The sequence below is a fragment of the Aquarana catesbeiana genome, linkage group LG03 (genome assembly GCF_042186555.1).
Source record: "Aquarana catesbeiana isolate 2022-GZ linkage group LG03, ASM4218655v1, whole genome shotgun sequence".
Classification (NCBI taxonomy): domain Eukaryota; kingdom Metazoa; phylum Chordata; class Amphibia; order Anura; family Ranidae; genus Aquarana; species Aquarana catesbeiana.
Window position 1 is genome coordinate 423,216,561 of NC_133326.1, and position 24,827 is coordinate 423,241,387.

The 24,827-nt window shown below is 42.7% G+C and overlaps 1 protein-coding gene across 2 annotated transcripts in view; it reads right to left on the reverse strand.

Annotated features, from left to right (window-relative positions):
- Positions 1-24,827, reverse strand: part of LOC141132411 (A disintegrin and metalloproteinase with thrombospondin motifs 2-like) — a 1,679,109-nt gene that overhangs the window by 266,345 nt on the left and 1,387,937 nt on the right. For both annotated transcript variants that reach the window (XM_073620760.1, XM_073620761.1), the window contains exon 19: positions 21,779-21,986. In XM_073620760.1, the coding sequence (XP_073476861.1) occupies positions 21,779-21,986 (208 nt within the window). The remainder of the gene's footprint in view (positions 1-21,778; positions 21,987-24,827) is intronic.

The window sequence follows — 24,827 nt, forward strand, 5'->3', positions numbered from 1 at the left end:
ATTTACACACCCGCCGGGGTCTTTATACCAACTTCTCAATCATAGGAGAGAGGTCTGCAGAAGTCACCTGCAACATAGGAGACACTTCACAATATGTAGGACTTCAGAAAACAAGTGCTCTCGCCTGAGTCTAATTTATTTGACCTTACTGCTGCACTGCTAGTTGTTTAATCTTTACATAAATGTCGGTTGCCGTTTATATATGTTATTGTTTAATCTTGTGCAAAAATTTTAGGAGTTCGGGGGTGGGAGGAGTATTCTACACTTAATGACACATTTGTACAAAGTGTTCAGTTTTTGCTGAAAAGTAACTGTGGCCAGAGTTCTGGTCGCACCCCCCACCTCCCCCACAGTGGGTGCCGAACAACGGGTACATTGGTGACACCCCACCCCGGTGGGGACCTCATTGGTGTGCTCGTTCAAGGCCCCAAACTATATAATTTCCTCTAGGGGCTTACACTTAGAGGTTGTTTACCACACAGACAGATCTCACTCTTGGTGTCGGGAGTGGGACCATACCTCTTTTTTACTATAATTCCTCTTATTTCTTCCTTCTATCCTATCTTTTTGATTCTATATTTTTTCCCCCTTTCCCCTTTTTTTTTTTTTGTTTCCTGCATAATTTATTGTGGTGCTGAGAGAATAGGCTTCAGCTATCATGGTATACTCTTCATTGGGCAAAAGCCCTACAGTGATATCACATAATGTTAGAGGACTAAACATACCTCAAAAGTGCACACAATTGTTACGTCACCTGGGGAAGAAGAGGCCGGCCTTTGTGTTCTTTCAGGAAACCCATTTCAAAGCTAACTCTATCCCCAAATTAACTGACAAATATTTCACTAAGGCATATCATGCCGCCAACACAGAATCCAAAACAAAAGGCGTTTCAATCCTGATTGGGAAGGACTCAGGTTTTGAGCTCACCCAACAATTAGCGGACCCGGGAGGCCGGTTTCTTCTTCTCAGGGGGATAATTGGGAAACGTCCAGTTATGCTTGCAAATGTGTATTTCCCGAATACAGCCCATGTGCTTTTTTGCCAACGACTGGTTGATGTGCTCACAGAATTTGCCTCTGGGTATATAATCCTTGGAGGGGACTTCAATATTTCATACACATCTGGTGGAACTGTCTGCAAATACGTACCTTCTGGGATGGGATGTGTGCCAGGATACATGACATAACAGAAACTGAACTGGACCTTTCCCCAGAATGTTGCCTGTTACACATTTCTAATTACTCACTTAGGAAATACAAAAAAATCAGTGGTTCGTCACATGTTAAATGCTGCAAAAACTGTCATACCAAGATACTGGAAAACAACACACACACCTACCCTAGCAGAATGGCTTTCTGAGGTCGACTCCCTATATAGAATGCAGGAAACAGTAGCAATGACAACAGAAAAAACTGACAAATTCCATAAACTTTGGAGAGCATGGTTCATTTTCAAATACTCAGAGGATTTTGCCAAAATGCAGAATGGCTAACTATTACCTAACGTAATACACACATATCTTTAATATTTGTCGAGGATTGCATTTATATGGTCCTTAGAGGACGGTGAGCCTTGTGATATATGCTGGTCAAACAGGCATGGACTTAAGACGTTACCATCTCCTGCCTTTTCTCCCTTATTTCTTCTCCTTCTCTTCCTTCTTCTTTAATTTTACTGTATTTTATTTTATTTTGTTTAATATTAGTTTATTATTCTATTACAATACTCTACTATTGAGGTCAAACTAGACACTTACAGAATTATTTTTGTAAATTGTAACATATAAACCATTTCACATGTTTAAGTATGCTTATAACTGGTATATTGAAATTATTTCTAAGGTTGGATCCATGATATGATCTGATTATCACTGTAATGAGATTTGATATGGAGGCCTTGTAAGATTATCTCACTTACATTTTCTGTTTTGTTACAATAATCTTATCTGCTAAATAAAAACTTTTATTGGAAAAAAAATAGGTATACTTAGCACACAGATATTTGATGCCAGAAATAGGAATATGAAACATTGCTTGGAAGTGTCGTCCAATTGTCTGTTTTGAGTTCCAAGCTGAAGAACATTTTATTTCCTTTCTCAAGCTGGAATACTTCCCTTTTTTGTTAAAATGTCATACATGGAGACACCCCTAGTATCCACTGGAGCACCTGTGTGGGACACCCTAAAAAGTTTGTTCTGGTGTCCCACACTAGTGCTCCTGCGTCCATATGTGAAAACACCTGCTGAGTGTCCTCTCCTTACACTGAATCAAGTTTACATTTCATTGTAGTTACAAACCCATCTAGACAACAAACTTATTTTAATACAAATAGGCCTGAACAAATGTAGTTAACCTGTATCTGCCAAAAACATCTTAAAGTGGGCGAACGAACAATGTTTCTTACGATCGATTAATGTGCCCATGAACATCAAAGTAGCCATTTTAAAATGTACAACAGTAAAGAAAAGCACATGGGGCAGCACGAACGTTAAGAAGAATAGGAACACACGACAAAATGCTTACTTTTTTGCAGAACTCTCTTGAATCTTCTGTACTGATCCTGCTCCTTCAATTTCAGGTCTGACCAGCATTTCCTCAGTTGATTCTTGGATTTCCGTATCCCAAAATTCCTCTGCAGACTCTTCACAACTTTAGGCATGATCTTGGCCTTTCTCACATTTCAGTTTGGGTAAGGTCCATGCTTCCCATCATAGTTGGCCCTCTTCAAGATGTGCACCATCTCTACAAAGGACATATTTGAGGCCTTCAATCTCCTCCGGGATCGTGAGGTTCGGGGCTCCGGCCTTTCGTCGTTGCTGCTCTCCTCTACATGCACATGTTGTTTCTACGCCATGTTCTCTCCCACTGCGCCGAAAGAGAAGGGGCGGGGAATAGACTACAAAAAACGCCAGGGGCGGGTGGAGTTTCGCGCATGCGCAGTGTATATAAAGCGTAACACTTGTGCGTCGCATGTACGATCTGTGAGCGGAGGACAAAGTAACGGAAGCGACGATCATTATAACGAAGGTACAATTTTAAGTTGGTGCATCAGTGGCCTATACTGCTTATAGATTGAGGCCTATATTGGGTCAAGATTAGGAAAGTTTTGCCTGACATTAGGGTTTGTCTTGTGTTTTGTCTTGCAGAGAAAATGGATCTATTCAACAATGAGGACTTACCCCCATATTCATTGATATGTACAGGGAGCTGCCCTGTCTGTGGCAGGTAAACCACCGTTTTATAACAATAAACCAAAGAGGAAGGCAGTACTGGATCAATTGCTGGAATTTGTGAAGCCTGTGATCCCCACGGCAGACATCCCATATTTGAAGGCTCTAATTGGTGGCATGAGGAGCATTTATAATAGGGAGCGCAAGAAGTTCCAGGATTCCCTGAGATCAGGAGCTGCAGCAGATGACATTTATGTACCCAGGCTGTGGTACTATGACAGACTGTATTTTCTGGCAGGCCAGACTGAACCCAGGCCAGCACTCTCCAGTCTTCCTTCAAGGCTTCCTTCCCCCCCTGCTCAGGCTTCCGACGACCAACCTGGCGTCTTCCAGGCAGCAACATGTGGAGGAGCCCAGCTTGAGGCAGGTACAGCATTCTTCAAAATATTTCTGTTTGTCAAATTAATGATGTTAAATATATGTTGGTTTTGATAAATAATTTCTGATTTCACAGTGTTTTACATATCAATAGACAGTAGTGGCCACAAATGATTGGGACAAGAATGAAAAATGCTGGGGTCAGAATGATAGTCTTTTCTATTTATTGACATTCAATTTGCAACAGTCATGAGCTGAAAATTGTGTGATTGATGAACAAAAAACTAAAACTATGTCCCTTTTTCATACACAGGAAAGTCTCAGCCAGGAGGAGGCCGTGGAAAGTGGCAGCCAGGAGGTGGCGGGGGTAAGTGGCAGCCAGGAGATGGCCTGGCCCAGTAGCCTGCCAGAATTCCAGGTCCCTCCCATCCGCCTTCCACAAAAAAGTGCCAGGAAGAGGAGTAACCTGAAGGAGGCAGAAATTGTGGCAGGATTGTGGCAGGATTGTGCTCCCTATTATAAGGGCTCCTCAGACCACCAATTTTGACTGTAAAATTATTGATATCTGCCCTGGGGTAAAAAGGCTTCGCAAATTTCACCAGTTTCTCCAGCGTTGCCTTCCTCTTTATTTTGTTATGACTCAGAATAAATGGCTATTTCTTTTTCACAAATACTTGCCTATGTGTTTTACTTCAAAAAGGACAGTTTGTGAGTAGGCAGGTACATTTCAAAAATACAAGGTCAAATTAACAAGGGACACCAACCAACCTCCTTGAGGTAAAAAAATACAAGATAATAATGGGGTTGTGGTAACTTGACACACATAATGAGAAAAAATATTATGGAGAGCACTAGAAAAATGAAAAAATGCATACGGGGCATTAGAGTGCAAGAGTACGGCTACATAAAGAAAAAGAGATCAATCAGTAAATATGTACACAAATCATAGTTACATAGTTAGGTTGAAAAAAGACACAAGTCCATCTAGTTCAACCATAAAAATAAATAAATAAATAATAATATCATACAATCCCATATATCCAATCCTATACCCACAGTTGATCCAGAGGAAGGCGAAAAACCCCAGCAAAGCATGGGGAAAAAATTCTTTCCTGATCCCTCAAAAGCCAATAGGAATTTTCCCTGGATCAACTTTACCTATAAATGTTAGTACCCAATTATATTATGTACATTTAGGAAAGAATCCAGTCCTTTCTTAAAGCAATCTACTGAGCTGGCCAGAACCACCTCTGGAGGGAGTCTACTCCACATTTTCACAGCTCTTACTGTAAAAACCTTTCCGTATTTGGAGATGAAATCTCTTTTCTTCTAGACGTAAAGAGTGCCCCCTTGTCCTCTGTGATGACCGTAAAGTGAATAACTCAACACCAAGTTAACTATATGGACTCCTTATACATTTGTACATGTTGATTAAATCCCCCCTTAATCTCCTCTTCTCAAGAGAGAATAAATTCATTTCCCCAATCTTTCCTCATAGCGGAGTTCCTCAATGCCTCTTATCAGTTTGGTTGCCCTTCCCTGCATTTTCTTCAGTTCCCCGATATCCTTTTTGTGAACTGGTGCCCAAAACTGAACTGCATATTCCAGATGAGGTCTTACTAATGATTTGTACAGGGGCAAAATGATATCTATCTGGAGTCCAAACCTCTCCTAATACAAGAAAGGAGTTTGTCCTATTATCTTTTGCAATCAGTCGTTCGTTTAAAATTTTTGCATCCTTGATTTCCTTTTTACATATTTTGTTATATTCTTTGTAACATATAAACGACAATAGTGTTCCTTCATTTTTATATTTCTTAAAAGCTATTTTCTTATTGTTTATAGCTTTTTTAATTTTGGCAGTGAGCCACATAGGTTTTATATTTAGCCTTTTAAACTTATTGCTCATAGAAATATACTTTGCAGTGAGTTCACAAACAGTGTTTTGGAAGAACTCCCTTTTCCCAAATCGAATGCATAAGGTTATACCAAAACGCATATTTCAACCATGTACCAAATGCTCCCAAAAATCCAACCTCACAGAGACCAGATACAATACTGCAGGGAGGCACAGCCACAACGGGGCTAAAGGATGGTACAGAATAACCCACAGGTCCATGTTGAATGCCCACACCCTTGTACGGGGTCAACCGCAGTGGAGGTATAGTGACTCCAGTCAAAACTGTTCTACAATATAAATGGCACCAAGATATATATGAATACTAGGCCTGTGACCTAAATAGGGTTCCAGTAACTATTATAGTCAATGGGGCCAGTGATTACTTACTATAAACATTGTATTGGCAATTCTCTTGAGGAGAAAATGTCCAATGCGGGTGACTGATTAGATGTCAAGGGTAAAGTATATGGAGAGAATATGAAAAAGAGTGAAAGAGTGGGCAAGAACCCTATTTAGGTCACAGGTCAAGTATTCATATATATCTTGGTGCCATTTATATTGTAGAACCGTTTTGGCTTGAGTCACTATACCTCTTCTGCAGTTGATCCCGTACAGAGGTGTTGGCATTCAACGTGGACCTGTGACTTATTCTTTACCATCCTTTAGCTCCATTGTGGCTGTGCCTCCCTGCCGTATTGTATCTAGTCTCTCTGAGGTTGGATTCCTGGGAGCATTTGGTACATGGTTGAAATATGCGTTCTGGTATACCCTTATGCATTAGATTTGTGTACATGTTTGCTGACTGATCGTTTATTCTTTATGTAGTCATACTCTTGTACTTGAATACTTCCTGAAGAAGCCAAGATTGGTGGAACATGCAGAAGCAATTAAGGAATTGGAATTTCAGTACATTGTATCAATACTAGGGATGAGCTGAACACCCCCCTGTTCGTTTCGCACCAGAACATGCAAACAGACAAAAAATGTGTGCGAACATGTGAACAACGTTAAAGTCTATGGGACACAAACGTGAAAAATCAAAAGTGTTAATTTTAAAGGCTTATATGCAAGTTATTGCCATAAAAAGTGTTTGGGGACCTGGGTCTTGCCCCAGGGGACATGTATCAATGCAAAAAAAAGTTTTTAAAACTGCTGTTTTTTTCAGCAGCAGTGATTTTAATAATGCTTAAAGTGAAACAATAAAAATGATATATTCCTTTAAATATTGTGCCTGGGGGGTCCCCTTTGTCTAAATGTAAAGTAGCACCTCTTTCCCATGTTTCTAATGCCCAGTACACACGATCGGACATTGATCGGACATTCCAGCAACAAAATCCATGGATTTTTTCCAACGGATTTTGGCTCAAACTTGTTTTGCGTACACATGGTCCCACAAAGTTGTCGGAATTTCCGATCTCCAAGAACGCGGTGACGTACACCACGTAAGACGAGACTAGAAAAGACCAGTTCAGAACCAAGCGTGGCACCCTTTCGGCTCCTTTTGCTAATCTCGTGTTAGTAAAAGTTTGATGAGAGACAATTCGCGCTTTTTCAGACTCGTGGTTTTCAGATCGTTTTCTGCTGTTCAGTTTGTGCTTGTGGGTTTGTATCTGCTCTTCAGTGCGTGCAGCGAGTACCATTGACTCTTTGTCATTGTCTTCTTGTTCGTTCGTTACTGTTTTTCAGATCGCTCTTCACAGGCCTTGCTGTTCTTCAGTGCGTTCTGTTACTTCGTTCTGAGCAGCCGACCGTTTTCTAGCCATGTTGCGTATGCGTACTCCTCATAGAGTTCGTGCTGTGCGGGGGCTTGGTGTTGGGGTCCTGACCTTGACACAAGTCCAGTCCATAAACAGGGTGGGGAGGAGTGCATGGACCAAGAATTGGTTGCTTCAGCATGACCAGTTCTGTCACATGCCTTTGCTCTGTGAGATCCGTGAGAATAATCCTGATGATTTCAGGAACTTTCTCCGGATGACGGACCCCGTATTTCATCGTTTGTTGGCTTTGCTGACCCCTTATATTAGCAGGCAGGATACCTGCATGAGGCAAGCCATCACTCCGGAGCAGAGGCTAGTCGCCACCCTGCGGTACTTGGCGACGGGGAGAAGCCTGCAGGACTTGAAGTTCTCGTCAGGCATCTCCCCCCAGGCTCTGGGGATCATTATCCCAGAGACCTGTTCTGCCATCATCCAGGTCCTGCAGAAGGATTATATTAAGGTAAGATTTATCCTTTAACATCACATTTTATTGTATTTAATGTTTGATAATATATTGTATTTCTTTCCTCATTCCCTAATTACCATGTTTGTAATATGCTGTGAATGTCCCCTTTGTCCTCATGCATGCTGGATTTTTATGCAATTATTTTTTTGTCCTTCATACACATTTGCCTTCACTTACCTCCCCAGCATGGTCTCCTGGCCCTATATTCACCTTGTGTATTCACTTAACAATGTATTTAATCAGCTCCATAGTAGTGCTTTACCCCAAACACCCCCTAAAATGTTTTTAAATGTGATATGTGCTTTAAATTCAGGCAGAGTGCCAGAGGCTTTTTTTGGGGGGTCCCCAAATCATTTGGAACCCTCCCTCCCCCAACTGCTAAGTCAGCTGATAACAATTCTCTATCTATCCTCAATCATCTATCTGGTGACTTTGCCAAACCCATACACACTATACCCATCTCTTTTGTGCTCAGATGTATGGATGAATTCCCCAAAGCATGTAGTGCAAGGCCCTGCCTGTATACTTTCAAATGGTACTGTTTAAAGTTTTTGTATCCTATTATTATCTTGATAGGTAATAGTAGAATTTCCAAATGTGCTTAAATGTGTACAATGTGTATTTATATCTTTGTATTATGATACTCCTTACCTGTCCAGTGGGCTGCCAATAGTGTAACTAAGGAGGGGATGGCCAAAGTAATACCCATTATTCATCTCTCAATGAAGTGGAGAGGGTTACCTGTCCAAGAGCTCCCCCCCCCCCCTAAAATTTTAGAAATGGCCCATGGGGGGGAATCTGATAGATGTACCTTATACTTTGGCCTTTAAAAACTCCCTCAAATAAATGTTATCTTGATGTTGGCCAAGAATGTTTGTGTCTAATCTGCTTTCCCTGTTTATGTGCAAAATGACTAATTTGTTTTTCTTGTTTGACTCCACAGTTTCCTTCCATGCCACAGGAATGGCAGACTGTGGCCTCCCACTTTGCCCAGCGGTGGGACTTTCCTAACTGCAGAGGGGCAATTGATGGGAAACACGTCCACATCGTCCCACCACCCAACTCGGGGTCATACCATTTCAACTATAAGGGGTTCAATAGTATTGTGATGTTTTGCGGTGGTGTCGGCTACTTACGAGTTCCTGTATTTGGACATGGGGAAGAATGGCCGGATGTCAGATGGTGGAGTCATCACCCAGACGGAGTTCTACAGGCGTCTCCAGAATGGCAGCTTGGACTTGCCACCTCCAGAAGACAATGTGGAAGGACTCCCATTCGTCTTCGTTGCAGATGAAGCGTTTGCACTGGGGGACCATCTTATGCGGCCATTCCCTATGAGGACCCGGACCAGAGGGTTTTTAATTACCGGCTGGCCAGAGCCAGAAGAGTGGTGAGGAACACGTTTGGAATCATGGCCAGCCTGGCGTGCTGTGTTCTACACAACTTTTTACGGCAACATTCTGCCAACTATGCTGGCTCAGTTGGGCCTGAGGCTGGAATTCAAAATGAACCAACCCTGATGGCGCTTGAAAGTGGCCGTCCTGGCTTGCCCCCCCTGAGTGCCCGTGATGTCCGTCTAAGATACCTTAAATACTTTGCGGGTAGGGGGGCTATCAATATGCCAGACAATGTCTGAAACATTTTTCAAATAAAAAAAAAAATTACTACTAAAATCTTTGGTGACATTTACTGCTTGTGTTTCTTTTAGCTGACCCTGACAGAAATGTGGTGAGTCCTGAAAATGGCGTGATTGTGTAACATTACAAAGCATTGTTGGGTGTTATTTACTAAAGGCAAAGACACTTTGCACTACAAGTGCAGTTGAAACTGCACTTGTAGTGCAAAGTGGATTTTCCTTTAGGAAATAACCCCCATTGTCACTGAAAACACCAATTAGAGCTCAACAAAAGTTTTGGAGCGTTGAAACAATAATCCACACATTCTTGATTAACAATCTTTTTAATACCAGCACAATCACATGTGCATTTAGAAAAGGTTTTTAAAACAAACCAACATGTTAGTTGTATAACAATTTTTGGGGTTACATTAGAAAAAGTAGAAATGTCCATTTAAGATAAAACAGGCATGTTTAAAACCAACAAGAAAGACACAAATCTTGAACTTACAAAGTTCACATTTGGCAGAACTTTAAGGAAATATCAGACATGAGTATTTACAAACTGTGTTTGATATTGCGTTCAGATGGGGTGAAGTTACCCCTAGAAAAGCCAAATTTTGAAGATCACACCAATTGCCAAATGTCAACATGTGCTAGCTGCCATCACGGGGGATCAAGGGACGTGTTTTGTGAGTGCAACCCCTTCCTCACAGCTACTTTATTATTGAGGAAGGGGTTGCACCCCCAAAACGCGTCCATTGATCTCCCGTGATGGCAGATAGTACATGTTGACACACTGTGTGCCTCTTAAAAATTTGGCTTTTCGCAAATATGTCAAAAAATGGTAAAAATTTTTAGCTCACAAAAAGCGCAAAAAAAAAGGGATTTTGAGGGGTTTTAAACTCTCCCTAAAACATCAATGATGTTCTTCATTTTTTGTTGAACATCATTGATGTTTTTAAGGATATTTTTGATACTTTCCGAGGTGAAATGCCCTGGATCCATAACATCACGATCACCTAAAAAGATAGAAACAAAAACACACCATGTATTATAAATATGCCGGCATCCATCTCTTACCTGAGCCTGTGGTCGCAGACACTCACCTGTTGTGGTGCCAATTTCCACCACATCTTCCTCCTCCTGCTCTGCTTGGCTTGGGTGGATTTCCCCTTCTTCCAGATGTGGGGGGTCTGTGGTCTCCTTGGATGAGGGGTGTCCTCCGAGTCTTTTCTCTCCTATGTAAAAAAAAAATAGGTATACTTAGCACACAGATATTTGATGGCAGAAATAGGAATATGAAACATTGCTTGGAAGTGGGGTACAATTGTCTATTTTGGCAGAGTTTCAAGATGTAGAATTTTTAGTGTCCTTTGTCAAGCTTCAATACTTTACCTGTGTTGTACAAGCTTCACAGATGGAGACACCCCTATAGTATACACTGGAGCACCTGTGTGGGCCCCCTAATAAAAAGGGTGTTCTTGTGTCCCACACTAGTGCTACAGCGTCCAGATGTGTAAACAGCTGCTGAGTGTCCTCTACTTACACAGAATCTAGTTTGCATTTCATTCTAGTTACAAACCCATCTACACAACCAAATTATTTGCAGACAAGTAGGCCATAAAAAAGATGGCCAAATGCATATGGCCAAAACAATGGTGTTTTCTAGGCCGAACGAACAATGTTTTGTACGAACGAATAATGTGCCCATGAACATGAAAGTTGCCATTTGAAACTGGATAACAGTTAAGAAAAGCACATGGAGCAGCACGAACGTAATAAACATAAAGAATAGGAACACAGGACAACTACTTACTTTTTTGCAGCACTCTCCGGATCTTTCTGTACTGTTCGTGCTCCCTTAATTTCACATCCGACCACCGCTTCCTGAGCTGATCTTTCGATAGTCGTACCCCGAAATTCCGGTGCAGACTCTTGATCACTTTCACCATGATCTTGGCCTTTCTGACATTGGGGTTGGGGTAAGGTCCATAATTCCCGTCATAGTTGGCCCTCTTCAGGATGTCGACCATCTCCACTATCTCCCCAAAGGACATATTTGATGCCTTAAATCGTCTCCTTCTGGATCGGGACGTTTCTGCCTCCGGCCTTTCCTCCTCCTCCTCGTTGGTGTAATTATCAGACACCTGTTCTGTCTCCGCCATGTGCTCTTCCCCCACTGCGCCAAACGAGAAGGGGCGGGGAATAGACTAGAAAGAACGTCAGGGGTGGGCGGAGTTTCACGCATGCGCAGTGTCTATAAAGCGTAACACGCGTGCGTAGTACGTACGATCTGTGAGCGGAGGAAGGTGTAACGGAGGCGCCGATCGTGATTGCGAAGGTAAGATTTAACATTGGGCCTATACTGCTTCTAGATTGAGGCCTGTATTTGCACAAGTTTAGAACACTTTAGGCTGACATTAGGGTTTGTCTTGTGTTGTGTCTTGCAGTGAAAATTGATATCTTGAAAGATAAGGACTTTATGCCAATCTTCATTGATATGTTCAGGGAGCTGTCCTGTCTGTGGCAGATAAACCACCCTGAATATAAGAACCAAACAAAGAGGAAGGCAGCGCTGGATAATTTGTTGGAATTTGTGAAGACGGTGATCCCCACGGCAGGCATCACCTATTTGAAGATCCTAATTGGTGGCCTGAGGAGCACTTATCTAAGGGAGCACAAGAAGGTCCAGGATTCCCAGAGATCAGGAGCTGCAGGTAACATTTATGTCCCCAGGCTGTGGTACTATGACAGGCTGCATTTTCTGGCAGGTCAGACTGAACCCAGGCCAGCACTCTCCACTCTTCCTTCCATGCTTCCTTTCCCCCCAGCTGAGGATTCTGATGTCCAACCTGGGCCTTCCAGGCAGCAACATGTGGAGGAGCCCAGCTTGAGCCAGGTAGAGCATTCTTCTAAATATTTCTGGTTGTCCAATTAATGATGTTAAATAGATGTTAGTTTGGATTGCTAATTTATGATTGTGATTGATGATGCAAAAACTAAAACCATGTCCCTTTTTCATACACAGGGAAGTCTCAGCCAGGAGGTGGCCGGGCCAAGCAGGCTGCCTGATACCCAGGTCCCTCCCCTCCGCCTTCAAAGACAAAGTGGTAGGAAGAGGAGTAACCTGGAGGAGGCTGCCATAGGCCTCTTTTGGAAGGATACAGAGGCCCTGAGAACCCCCCACAGTGTTGAGGAGGACTTTGCTGGCATAACTGCCTGCAAAATGATGCAGATGGAGGAGGGCCAACGACTCCTGTGTGAGTTCTTAATTTTGGAAGCTCTCAATAAGGGGTTGAGGGGCCAAATAACACGTGCTACCCACATTTGTGACCTCACACATAGTCCTCCTCCTCCTTCAGGTCCTACTCCTCCTCCTCCAGGTCCTACTCCTCCTCCTCCCACATCTCCAACACCAGAGCCACAGCCGGGAAGGAAGCGTGGAAGGAAGACCAGAGAGTGATGGCCCTGGGTTCAGTCTGGTCTGGCAAAATATGCAGGCTCTTGTATGACCACAGCCTGGGGACACAGATGTCATCTGCTGCTTTCAGGATCTCTGGGACTTCTGGACCAGACTGCACTCCCTTTGATATGGACTCCTCAGGCCACCAATTTTGCTGGAAAATAATTGATGTCTGCCCTGGGGGTCCAAGGCTTCGCCAATTTCTGCTGTTTCTCCAGCATTGCCTCCCTCTTTGTTTGGTTCTGAGCCCTTAATAAAGGAATTTTTGGTTAAATTATACTCGCGTGTTTTCCTTCAAAAAGGACAGTTTGTTTGTGAGGAGGCAGGTACATTTCAAAAATAAAATGTGAAATTAGGGGACACCAACACCAAGCAATCTCCTTGAGATTAAATAATACAAGATACCAATGGTGTTGTGGTAACTTGACACACAAAACGCACACAAAAATATTATGGAGTAAAACCAAGAAAAAATATAAAAAACATCAGCCTTGAAACAAATACAAACCCCCCAAAAAAACAGCCTTGAAAAAAATACAAAACAAAAATAAAACAACAAAAAACAAATTTGGTAAGATGTGACAAATCAAAATATATTGAGGGAATCACGATAAATAACAAAGAAAGAAGTTTGTGAGAAGTCTGTGTGAATACGAGCAGCAAAACTACTTCATTCTTCTCACATTACAAAGAAGAAGAGAGTGCGCTGTATTAAACAATTTTAACCACTTGAGCCCCGGACCATTATGCTGCCTAAGGACCAGAGGTCTTTTTCCAATTTGGCACTGCGTCGCTTTAACTGCTAATTGCGCGGTCATGCAATGCTGTACCCAAACGAAATTTGCGTCCTTTTCTTCCCACAAATAGAGCTTTCTTTTGATGGTATTTGATCACCTCTGCGGTTTTTATTTTTTGCGCTATAAACGGAAAAAGACCGAAAATTTTGAAAAAAAATGATATTTTCTACTTTTTGTTATAAAAAAAATCCAATAAACTCAATTTTAGTCATACATTTAGGCCAAAATGTATTCGGCCACATGTCTTTGGTAAAAAAAATGTCAATAAGCGTATATTTATTAGTTTGCGCAAAAGTTATAGCGTCTACAAACTAGGGTACATTTTCTGGAATTTACACAGCTTTTAGTTTATGACTGCCTATGTCATTTCTTGAGGTGCTAAAATGGCAGGGCAGTACAAAACCCCCCCAAATGACCCCATTTTGGAAAGTAGACACCCCAAGGAAATTGCTGAGAGGCATTTTGAACCCATTGAATATTTAATTTTTTTTGTCCCAAGTGATTGAATAATGACAAAAAAAAAAAAAAATATTTACAAAAAGTTGTCACTAAATGATATATTGCTCACACAGGCCATGGGCCTATGTGAAATTGCACCCCAAAATACATTCAGCTGCTTCTCCTGAGTACGGGGATACCACATGTGTGGGACTTTTTGGGAGCCTAGCCGCGTACGGGACCCCGAAAACCAATCACCGCCTTCAGCGTTTTTAAGGGCGTGAATTTTTGATTTTACTCTTCACTGCCTATCACCGTTTCGGAGGCCATGGAATGCCCAGGTGGCACAAAACCCCCCCAAATGACCCCATTTTGGAAAGTAGACACCCCAAGCTATTTGCTGAGAGGCATATTGAGTCCATGGAATATTTTATATTTTGACACAAGTTGCGGGAAAGTGACAAATTTTTTTTTTTTTTTTGGCATGTTTGAGCAATATATCATTTAGTGACAACTTTGTGCAAAAAAAAAAAAATTTGTCTCTTTCCCGCAACTTGTGTCACAATATAAAATATTCCATGGACTCGACATGCCTCTCAGCAAATAGCTTGGGGTGTCTACTTTCCAAAATGGGGTCATTTGGGGGGGTTTTGAACTGTCCTGGCATTTTATGCACAACATTTAGAAGCTTATGTCACACATCACCCACTCTTCTAACCACTTGAAGACAAAGCCCTTTCTGACACTTTTTGATTACATGAAAAAGTTATTTTTTTTTGCAAGAAAATTACTTTGAACCCCCAAACATTATATATTTTTTTTAAAGCAAATGCCCTACAGATTAAAATGGTGGGTGTTTCATTTTTTTTTTTCACACAGTATTTGCGCAGCGATTTTTCAAACGCATTTTTTGGGGAAAAAACACACTTTTTTAAATTTTAATGCACTAAAACACACTATATTGCCCAAATGTTTGATGAAATAAAAAAGATGATCTTAGGCCGAGTACATGGATACCAAACATGACATGCTTTACAATTGCGCACAAACGTGCAGTGGCAACAAAATAAATACATTTTTAAAAGCCTTTAAAAGCCTTTACAGGTTACCACTTTAGATTTACAGAGGAGGTCTACTGCTAAAATTACTGCCCTCGATCTGACCTTCGCGGTGATACCTCACATGCATGGTACAATTGCTGTTTACGTTTGACGACAGACCGCCGCTTGCGTTCGCCTTAGCGCAAGAGCAGGGGGCGACAGGGGTGCTTTTTTTTTTTTTTTTCTTTATTTTTTTTTGCTTTTTTATCTTATTTTTAAACTGTTCCTTTCATTTTTTTTTTAATCATTTTTATTGTTATCTAGGGGAATGTAAATATCCCCTATAATAGCAATAGGTAGTGACAGGTACTCTTTTTTGAAAAAATTGGGGTCTATTAGACCCTAGATCTCTCCTCTGCCCTCAAAGCATCTGACCACACCAAGATCGGTGTGATAAAATGCTTCCCCAATTTCCCAATGGCGCTATTTACATCCGGCGAAATCTAAGTCATAAAATGCTCGTAGCTTCCGGTTTCTTAGGCCATAGAGATGTTTGGAGCCACTCTGGTCTCTGATCAGCTCTATGGTCAGCTGGCTGAATCACCGGCTGCATTCTCAGGTTCCCTGTTGAGACAGGAGATCCAGAGAAAAACACGGAAGATGGTGGGGGGGGGCATTCCCTCCCACGGCTTGTAAAGGCAGTCTAGAGGCTAATTAGCCGCTAGGATTGCTTTTACATGAAAGCCGACCGCTGGCTGAAAAGAATGATACCAAGATGATACCTAAACCTGCAGGCATCATTCTGGTATAACCACTCAAAGTCGTGAATGGCGTACCTGAAGACAAAAAAATGGTTAACAATAAAGCACAGTAAACGGTAAAGTATAAAAAATTGCAGACCTGAAAAACAAACGTGATAAAACATAATAACAATAAAACATTGCAGAATAGAATACAGTAAAAAAGAGCAGAACAATAGAGAGAGAATAGAGAGAGAGAGAACAATAAAACGACAACTATTTTTTTTATTTTATATTTTTGTATGTGTTTTTTTTTTTGTTTACACTTTTTTTTGTAACTAACTTTTATAACTGTAAACGGTTCCAGGTTCGGGTCTCTCAAAATGCGATGGCATCTTGGGAGACCCTGTGAAAGTGTGTCTAGTCTGTGCAATGCTGTACCCTACGCTAATACTCAACTAGTGAATGGTAGCGTTCAAAACATTCACCAATGCAAAGACCAGGATTGTCAGGACAGGAGGGACAATAATAGCGGGTGTCACGCCTATATCCGCGCTTGCTGCAGACACAACATCTTTTTTGGGGGGGTTCGTTGGGTAGGGGTACTCGTGAGGACAAAGAAAATGCCTCTCATGCAGCTGACTGCATTTGGTTGGGGATGTGAATGGGGGAAGTACGGGCGCTGCAGAAGCGGTGGGTTCCCAATTAGGATTGGCAAATGCAGCAGGAAGGGCACTATGGGCACGACGGGCCTGTGTTTGTCTTTTTGGTGGCAGCGGGACACTACTTGTGCTTGCCACCTCACCAGCTTGAACTGCACTTATGGGACTCGCCACGTCACCAAGTGTTACTGCAGTGCTGGTTTGACTACGACCGGGGTGTACTAGGCCGCTGGTGCTTGCCAGTTCAATAAAAAGCTTCCAAAAAAACTGTTAGCGATCGCAGGGATCAGGCCTGACTCTGCGAACGCTGCAGTTATGTGTTTAGTGTTTTGTAAGTGACAGTGATCGATCGATACTGCACTTGGGTGGGCTGGGCTGGGCCGGGCGGAGGGGCAAAACGCAGATGCTAGCAGGTATCTGGGCTGATCCCGCTAACACTGCGTTTTTGGGAACCCTAAACTGCTGGGGACGCTAGTATAGATCTGATCGGACCAGATATTGATCCGATCAGATACTATACCACTAAGGGAGATGTACGGTGCGTGCGTGGGTGTTAGCGGTACTGGCGCTAACCTGACGCTGCCTGGGGCTGGTGCTTGCTAGTTCACCAAAATGCTACCAAAAAAACTGTTAGCGATCGCAGGGATCAGGCCTGATTCTGCGAACGCTGCAGTTATGCGTTTAGTGCCTTGTAAGTGACAGTGATCGATCGATACTGCACTTGGGCTGGGCCGGGCGGAGGGGAAAAACGCAGGTGCTAGCAGGTATCTGGGCTGATCCCGCTAACACTGCGTTTTTGGGAACCCTAGTATAGATCTGATCGGATGAGATATTGATCCGTTCAGATACTATACCACTAAGGGAGGCGTATGCCGCGTGCGTGGGTGTTAGCGGTACTGGCGCTAATCTGACGCTGCCTGGGGCGACGCATATCACCGCCGGGCGATCGGGGGGCTAAACCTTTATTCGGTAATAAACGGCGGGTTCCCTGACACTATAAAAAATAAACGAACTAACCAGCATCACCCGTAACGGTTATACGGTGATCAGTGGTGAAAGGGTTAACTAGGGGGCAATCAAGGGGTTAAAACATTTATTAGGTAGTATATGGGGGTCCCTGTCGCTATAAAACGCTGACGGCGAACCTAAATATTTACCTCACTAACTAGCGTCACCAGCGACACTAATACAGCGATCAGAAAAATGATCGCTTAGTGACACTGGCGACAGGGGGTGATCAAGGGGTTAAAACTTTATTAGGGGGGGTTAGGGGGGTATCCTAGACCTAAAGGGGGCTAACCCTAACTGTCCCAACACTGTAACTGTCACAAACTGACACCAATGCTGTAATCAGAAAAAAAAAAAAAAAAAACTGCTGGTGTCAGTTTGTGACAGGGAGGGGGGGGTGATTGGGGGCGATCGGGGGGGGGATCGGGGTGTTTTGTGTGCCTGGCATGTTCTACTGTGTGTGTAGTGTTGTGCACTCACAGTGAAGTCTTCTCTCCTCAGCGGTGCAACGGAAAATACCGAGCCGAGGAGAGATGACATCATTTCCTTTGCTGCTGTTTAGCATACAGCAGCAAAGGAAGTGATCTGATTGGCCGGTGGCGATCGCGAGGGGGGGCCACGAACGGATGGCCTCCCCCTCACCTCCGATCGCCGGGGGACATAACAGGACCGCCTCGGGCACCGGGGGGGGGTCCGATCGGACCCCCCACCCGCGGGAGGCAAATCACGTATATGTACGTGATTTTGCCTGCCCATGCCGCCTTGCCGACGTACATCGGCGTGAGGCGGTCCTTAAGTGGTTAAAGATTTTAAACATTGCAGCGTGACGAAAGTGCTCTATCCATTCCGAACCCTAATTTTACCAGACCGAGCTGTTCCGTCTCGGAATTTCTTCTGAGCATGCGTGGCACTTTGTGCGTCGGAATTGTCCACACACGGTCGGAATTGACGCGATCGGATTTTGTTGTCGGAAATTTTTTTTAGCCTGCTCTCAAACTTTGTGTGTCGGAAAATCCATTGGAAAAAGTCCGATGGAGCCCACACACGGTCGGAATTTCCGACAACACGCTCCGATCGCATATTTTCTGTCGGAAAATCTGACCGTGTGTACGGGGCATAACAGTACCGCAGCAAAAAGACATTTCTAAAGGAAAGGCTAGCTCTGAGGAAGGGGGTGCGCCCCTGAAAACGCATTAGGTGTACCCCGTGTTCTGTGCATGTCCATGCACTGTGTTTATGGCCTTTTGTCAGCTGCATTTTGTGAGTACCCACCTTTACATAAAAATGTTTTATTATTAAATTATCTTATCTTATGGTAATGCACTAGGTGTGCGCGGCCTCCATTTCTGTTTTCCTTGTTATATATATATATATATATATATCTCAAATACACTGCCTGCACTGACATTATATAGTGTGGGGCATGGTCCCCCTGAGCCATGATTGGTAAAGGGCACCCTGCTTTTGGCCAATTATGGCTCTCTCAGCAGAGTGCGCTGTGATTGGCCAATCATGTAGCAATGCACTGTGATCTTGCAGTGCATTATGGTGCATTCCGCGGCGATTTAATTTCCCCTAAACGCAACATAATATTCGCTGTTCGGCGAACGGGCGAACAACCGATGTTCGAGTCGAACTTACATTCGATTTGAACATTGAGCTCATCCCTAACATCCCTGTCTGTTTACTGTATGTCCATGAAAATGTATTTCCTATTCTGTTTTTAGATTTTTTAACATGGATCATAATAATAAAAAGGTGTGTATTTTAACTATTTACTTCGATTGACTCTTTTGGCACCTGCAATATCCTATTCCTTTGTGTTCAAATATCGATTTAGCAAACTAAAGTTTTTTTTTGTTAGGATTTACATCTACTTTAAAGCGGATATACACCCTCAGGAGAGACTTCCCTCCTCTCCACCCCTCTGCTGCCAGAATAGGGCTCTCATTTTGTGTGTTTTTTTTCTTTAAAAAATGCATCCCTGCCCACCCCCTGCATGTCATTCGCATAAGTGAATAGCGTGCACTTTCCTCCTTTTGCCTCCTGGGATATGGCAGGCCGCCCCTCTGTTCCTGCGGCCTGCCAGGTTGAGGTAGCTCCGATATGGGTCTGGTATGGATTTTTGGGGGGACCCCACACCATTTTTTAAAAAAAATTTTGGCTCGGGGTTCCCCTTAAAATCCATACCAGACCTGAAGGGTCTGGTCTAGATTTTGAGGGGGACCCCCACGCCATTTTTTTTTTTTGGCAGGGGTTCCCCTTAATATCCATACCAGACCTGAAGGGCCTGGTATGAAATTTAGGGGGACCCCCCACGCCTTTTTTTTTTTTTTTATTTTGGTTCGGGGTTCCCCTGTGGGGAAATCCCATGCTGTTTTTATCAATGAACTTTTATGTGTATTGTCGGAACGACAATTCATTAATAGCCGCAAGTAGTTTTAAATGACTTTTTTCCTTTGAAATGTCATTTTGCTGTCAGACTGTTCTAAACACGGGAAACATGCGCCCCTTTACAGGCATACTATAGACACCCCCCAGGTACGAAATTTAAAGTAATATTACACTTTTATTGTTTCACTTTAAGCATTATTAAAATCACTGCTCCCGAAAAAACTACCGTTTTTAAAACTTTTTTTTGCATTGATCCATGTCCAATGGGGCAGGACCCAGGTCCCCAAACACTTTTTATGACAATAACTTGCATATAAGCCTTTAAAATTAGCACTTTTGATTTCTCCCATAGACTTTTAAAGGGTGTTCCGCGGCTTTCGAATTTGCCGCGAACACGCCAAATTGTTCGCTGTTCGGCGAACAGCTGATGTTCGAGTCGAACATGAGTTCGACTCAAACTCGAAGCTCATCCCTAATCATCAGGAGCCATGCTAGCTGAATCAGGAAGAGCCAGCAGACCACTTGATGATGTAATCATTAATATGGCGACACGGGACCGAGAGGTGGCCGAGAATAAGAGTACCTTATTGGGACAACGCTATGTCCTCTGGGTGGGTGAGTATTGAAAACCTACACAACAGACCACTTGGTAAGTAGTGGGGAAGGGTGGTGGGCAAAGATCCGCTTTAACCGCTTGCCAACCAGCCGCCGCATTTTTACTGTGGCAGAATGGCACAGCTGGATGAAACGATGTTACCTTACGTCATTTCACCTTTCGGCCACTTGGGGCGCGTGCTGCCTGGGCGCATGTTGCTGGAGGCACACGCTCGCAGCATGTTCAGGGAGCCGGTGCGAGTGCCCAGCGGGCGTGATGACCGCCGGGCTCCCGCGATAGCTCGTGACAGAGCGAGAACCGGGATCCGGGGAGTAGAGACAGATCGTGTATTCATACTAAGTATGAACATCGATCTCTCTCTCCTCCTAGACAGTCCCATCCCCCCTACAGTTAGAACACAGTGAGGGAACACAGTTAACCCCTTGATCGCCCCCAGTGTTAACCCCTTCCCTGCCAGTGACATTTATACAGTAATCAGTGCATTTTTATAGCACTGATCGCTGTATAATTGTCAATGGTCCCAAAAATGTGTCAAAAAATGTCCGATCTGTTCGCCGCAATATTGCAGTCCCAATAAAAATCGCAGATCGCCATTACTAGTAAAAAAATAATAAGAATGGCATAAATCTATCCCTTATTTCGTAGACGCTATAACTTTTGTGCAAACCAATCAATATACGCTTATTGCGATTTTTTTCACCAAAAATATGTAGAAGAATACATATGGGCCTAAAATGAGGAAAAAAATTGTTTTTTTGATAAAAAATGTGGGATATTTATTTTAGCAAAAAGTAAAATAGTGTTTTTTGTCGCTCTTCTTTTGTTTATAGCGCAAAAAATAAAAAACGCAGAAGCGATCAAATACCACCAAAAGAAAGCTCTATTTGTAGGAAAAAAAGGACGTCAATTTTGTTTGGATGCAGTGCCGTATCGCAAAAAATGGCCTGGTCATTGAGCAGCCAAATTTTCCGGGGCTGAAGTGGTTAGTTATGTTTGAATTTGAATGCTCCCCGTTTCCATTTTTATCAAAATCCTCCTTTAATATATCACTTTCTTGATGATTTATAATTAATTCACATTATTTTCTGTGAAATTGCTGTTGCGCACAAAACAAATTGGGCTCCACAGTCTGTTTATGTCATTTATAAACATTTAAAAAAAAAGAATTATACAGCAATCCTGAACACACTATTTTTTTATGAACTGCTACTGAGCGGTTCTTTGACTGCATTAGTTAATGATACAAGGCCTGTACAAAACAACAAGAACATACCTAAAAAAAAAATCAGAGGATCTGGATCTAAAAATACAACATTTAATTTCTGTACGTACCTCTGACCATGGGCCTAATCGCCACTGGGGAGGGCATGGTTGACGACTGCAAGGCTTTTTGGTTTCTGGGCGATTTTCACTGCAGTATTTACTATGTACAGATCGATTGGTGTTGTCACTGAGAGGCTGAATACACCGTACTATGCGACTCTGGTAGCCATTTTTTCCACAGGTCACAGTGCAAGGCTCCCAGTCTCCTGCAATCCAACTGTTACAAAAAAATTAAAAACAGTAGGAAATTGGTGATATTTACACGGTTTATTCACAACTATACCAAACCTTCAAAACACCTTTTTTATTTTTTGTTTATTGGCATTTTTTAAAAGTGCAATACACTTATGCCACGTACACATGGTCGGATTTTCCGACGGGAAATGTGCGATGGGAGCTTGTTGTCGGAAATTCCGACCGTGTGTAGGCTCCATCGGACATTTTCCATCGGAATTTCCGACAATCAAAATTTGAGATCTGGATCTCAAATTTTCCGACAACAAAATCCATTGTCGTAAATTCCAATCGTGTGTACACAATTACGACGCAAAAAGTTCTACGCATGCTCGGAATCAAGCAGAAGAGCCTCAGTGGCTATTGAATTTCATTTTTCTCGGCTCGTCGTACGTGTTGTACATCACCGCATTCTTGCCGATCTGAATTTCCGACAAGATTTGTGTGACCGTGTGTATGCAAGACAAGTTTGAGCCAACATCCGTCAGAAAAAAAAACATGTATTTTGTTGTCAGAATGTGCGATCGTGTGTACGCGGCATTAGAGTAAAATAATTTGCTAAATACTCTAAAAATATAAATGTGCCCTATCTTTTTAGCTTTAGTGTGAAGTTTGACATTCATTTTCATTCACAATTTTTTTCTTATGTCTGGAAAGTAATTTCCACTCTGTGGAACTAATACTTATAAGAGACAACAAGGTCCAGACACCAATGAGAGACTGTAATCAATATATAAAATAGTGATCAAATCAAGGGGGTTTGAGTTACCATCAGTTTCATGAGAAAGATGTCATTGTGCACTTTGGAGCCATCAAAGATTCCTCAATAATAGCAAATAGAAGTACCTATGGTAGGGATGTGAGGCAACACTGGGAGAGATCTGACAGGGACAGAGACCTGGGGGACACATGAAGGCACATAGGCGGAGTCCAAGAGAAACCAGCCACTGATCAATCCCCTGGGATCAGTAATATTTTATATGCTTTTTGATTAGTTATCATCTATCCAAGTTATGATTACTTACTATTGGGTTTTGTTATTCAGATAGGTCTTCCATGGTGTCAGAGAATGGTTCGCAGAAGTACTGGCATATCTGCTAATGCCCAATAGCATTGCAGATTGGTACACAAGAACTCGCCAATGCAAATGCGCATGCGTGCACGAATGGCCACAAAGATTAATTTGCAAGTGTGCACCCGAGTGGCAAGGCGCACGCAATGCGTGACAGATTCTGGTACCCAGTGGCCTATTTAAAGCCAGCAGCATGATGCTGGATGATCTTCAACTCCCCCGTGTGTTCCTGAGTTCCTGTTATTATTGGATTTCCTGTTACCGACCCAGCTTACCTTTGACCTGTCTTGTTTCCATTCCTGGCTTTGACCCTCGGCGTGTTCCATTGACCCTGCTTCTGCCTGCTGATTTGTGTATGACCTTGGCTTTGCTCTTTGGACTCCGCTGCTGCCTGTTTACCAGTGTATGACCCTGGCTTTCTCCTGACCCTGCTTGCTGCTTTACCTCTGGCTGATATTCTGTGTATGACTACTGGCTTGTATCCTGACCCTGCTTCCGGCTCTCCCTTCTGCCCAGTTTCATCTGGTACATCTGAGGGACTGCTGTCCAGCAGTGCATCCTGCTCGTCCTGCCGACATCTTGTCACTTCAGCCTGTCGCAGCTGGCAAACCCTGCTTATTTGGGCATAGCACTTCCTATTACCACCTTCAGGGGTGCCCTGGACTCAGCCACAAGGAAAGCCCTATCAGCACTTCGTCCTCCGACCAGGTATGTGACACATGGTGTAGGGGTTGTACTGCTTGAAAGTATTGCGTTTTGCTGCTCTTAAAGTTGTAATAACCCTAAAACCAAAAGTGTAATGTATTTCAGCTTACCAGTCATCAGATGTGGTGGCTTCATTAGTTTTATTTTTTAGGCTCTTTTCGCCTGGTGACCTAGGCAGCAACACACCTGTATTAAAGTGCCAACACTCTTAATGAAGGAGTAACAGAGACACCTTTGGACAGCAGCATTATAAGTATGATGTGAGACTAGTGTTAGATTTACTAGAAAATTAAGTTACACTAAACAAATTGAAGCCACACTCCAGAAAAAAAAATGTAAGCAGTTGCAGCAACATTTTTTTTTTTCCTTTTGGGATAAAGGTTTTACATTAAAAAATGGTGCATTGTTCCTATAAAATGAATGTGGTAATCAACTCTAAACTGATCTGACAAAAATAATGGCATATAAAAACAAAGTATAAATACAAAGTGGTGACGTGGTCTCCACCTGACCCATTTCCCCAAAAATGGCGTCTTCTGGGATTGGAGGATACCCAATCCCTCCAAAGGCTGGCTACACGGGTGACACTGTGGCTGGCTCATTTTTAATGCTAGTCTTCTTTGCCTTATTGTAAGTGCATTTCTTAGATTTTTTTAATAAATACATTTAACTGGTTCACACTATGAGGCTTCTCCCTATTTCATATATGTTACCCTAATGAGTGGATCTTATCCGATTCACGGTATGGTGACATGCTTACTGTGAAGCTACCGCTTTGGAGACTGAGTGCAGGCTGTCTTTGATCACTGTAATCGAGATCTACATGTTTTGGTAAGAGGCCATCTGCTTACACTTAGGAGCACCCTTTGCCACACTGGAGCACCTTTGGAGTGTTGTTATGTCGTAAAGCACCTAGCACTATATTTTATTGCCACTTCTTCAGTGGACTTTATCCATACCTATTGTATTTTTAATACACTTTTGATTCAGATTGTACTTTGACAGCATATTAGAACTTGCACTTTATTGTTTTTCTACATGGAACTG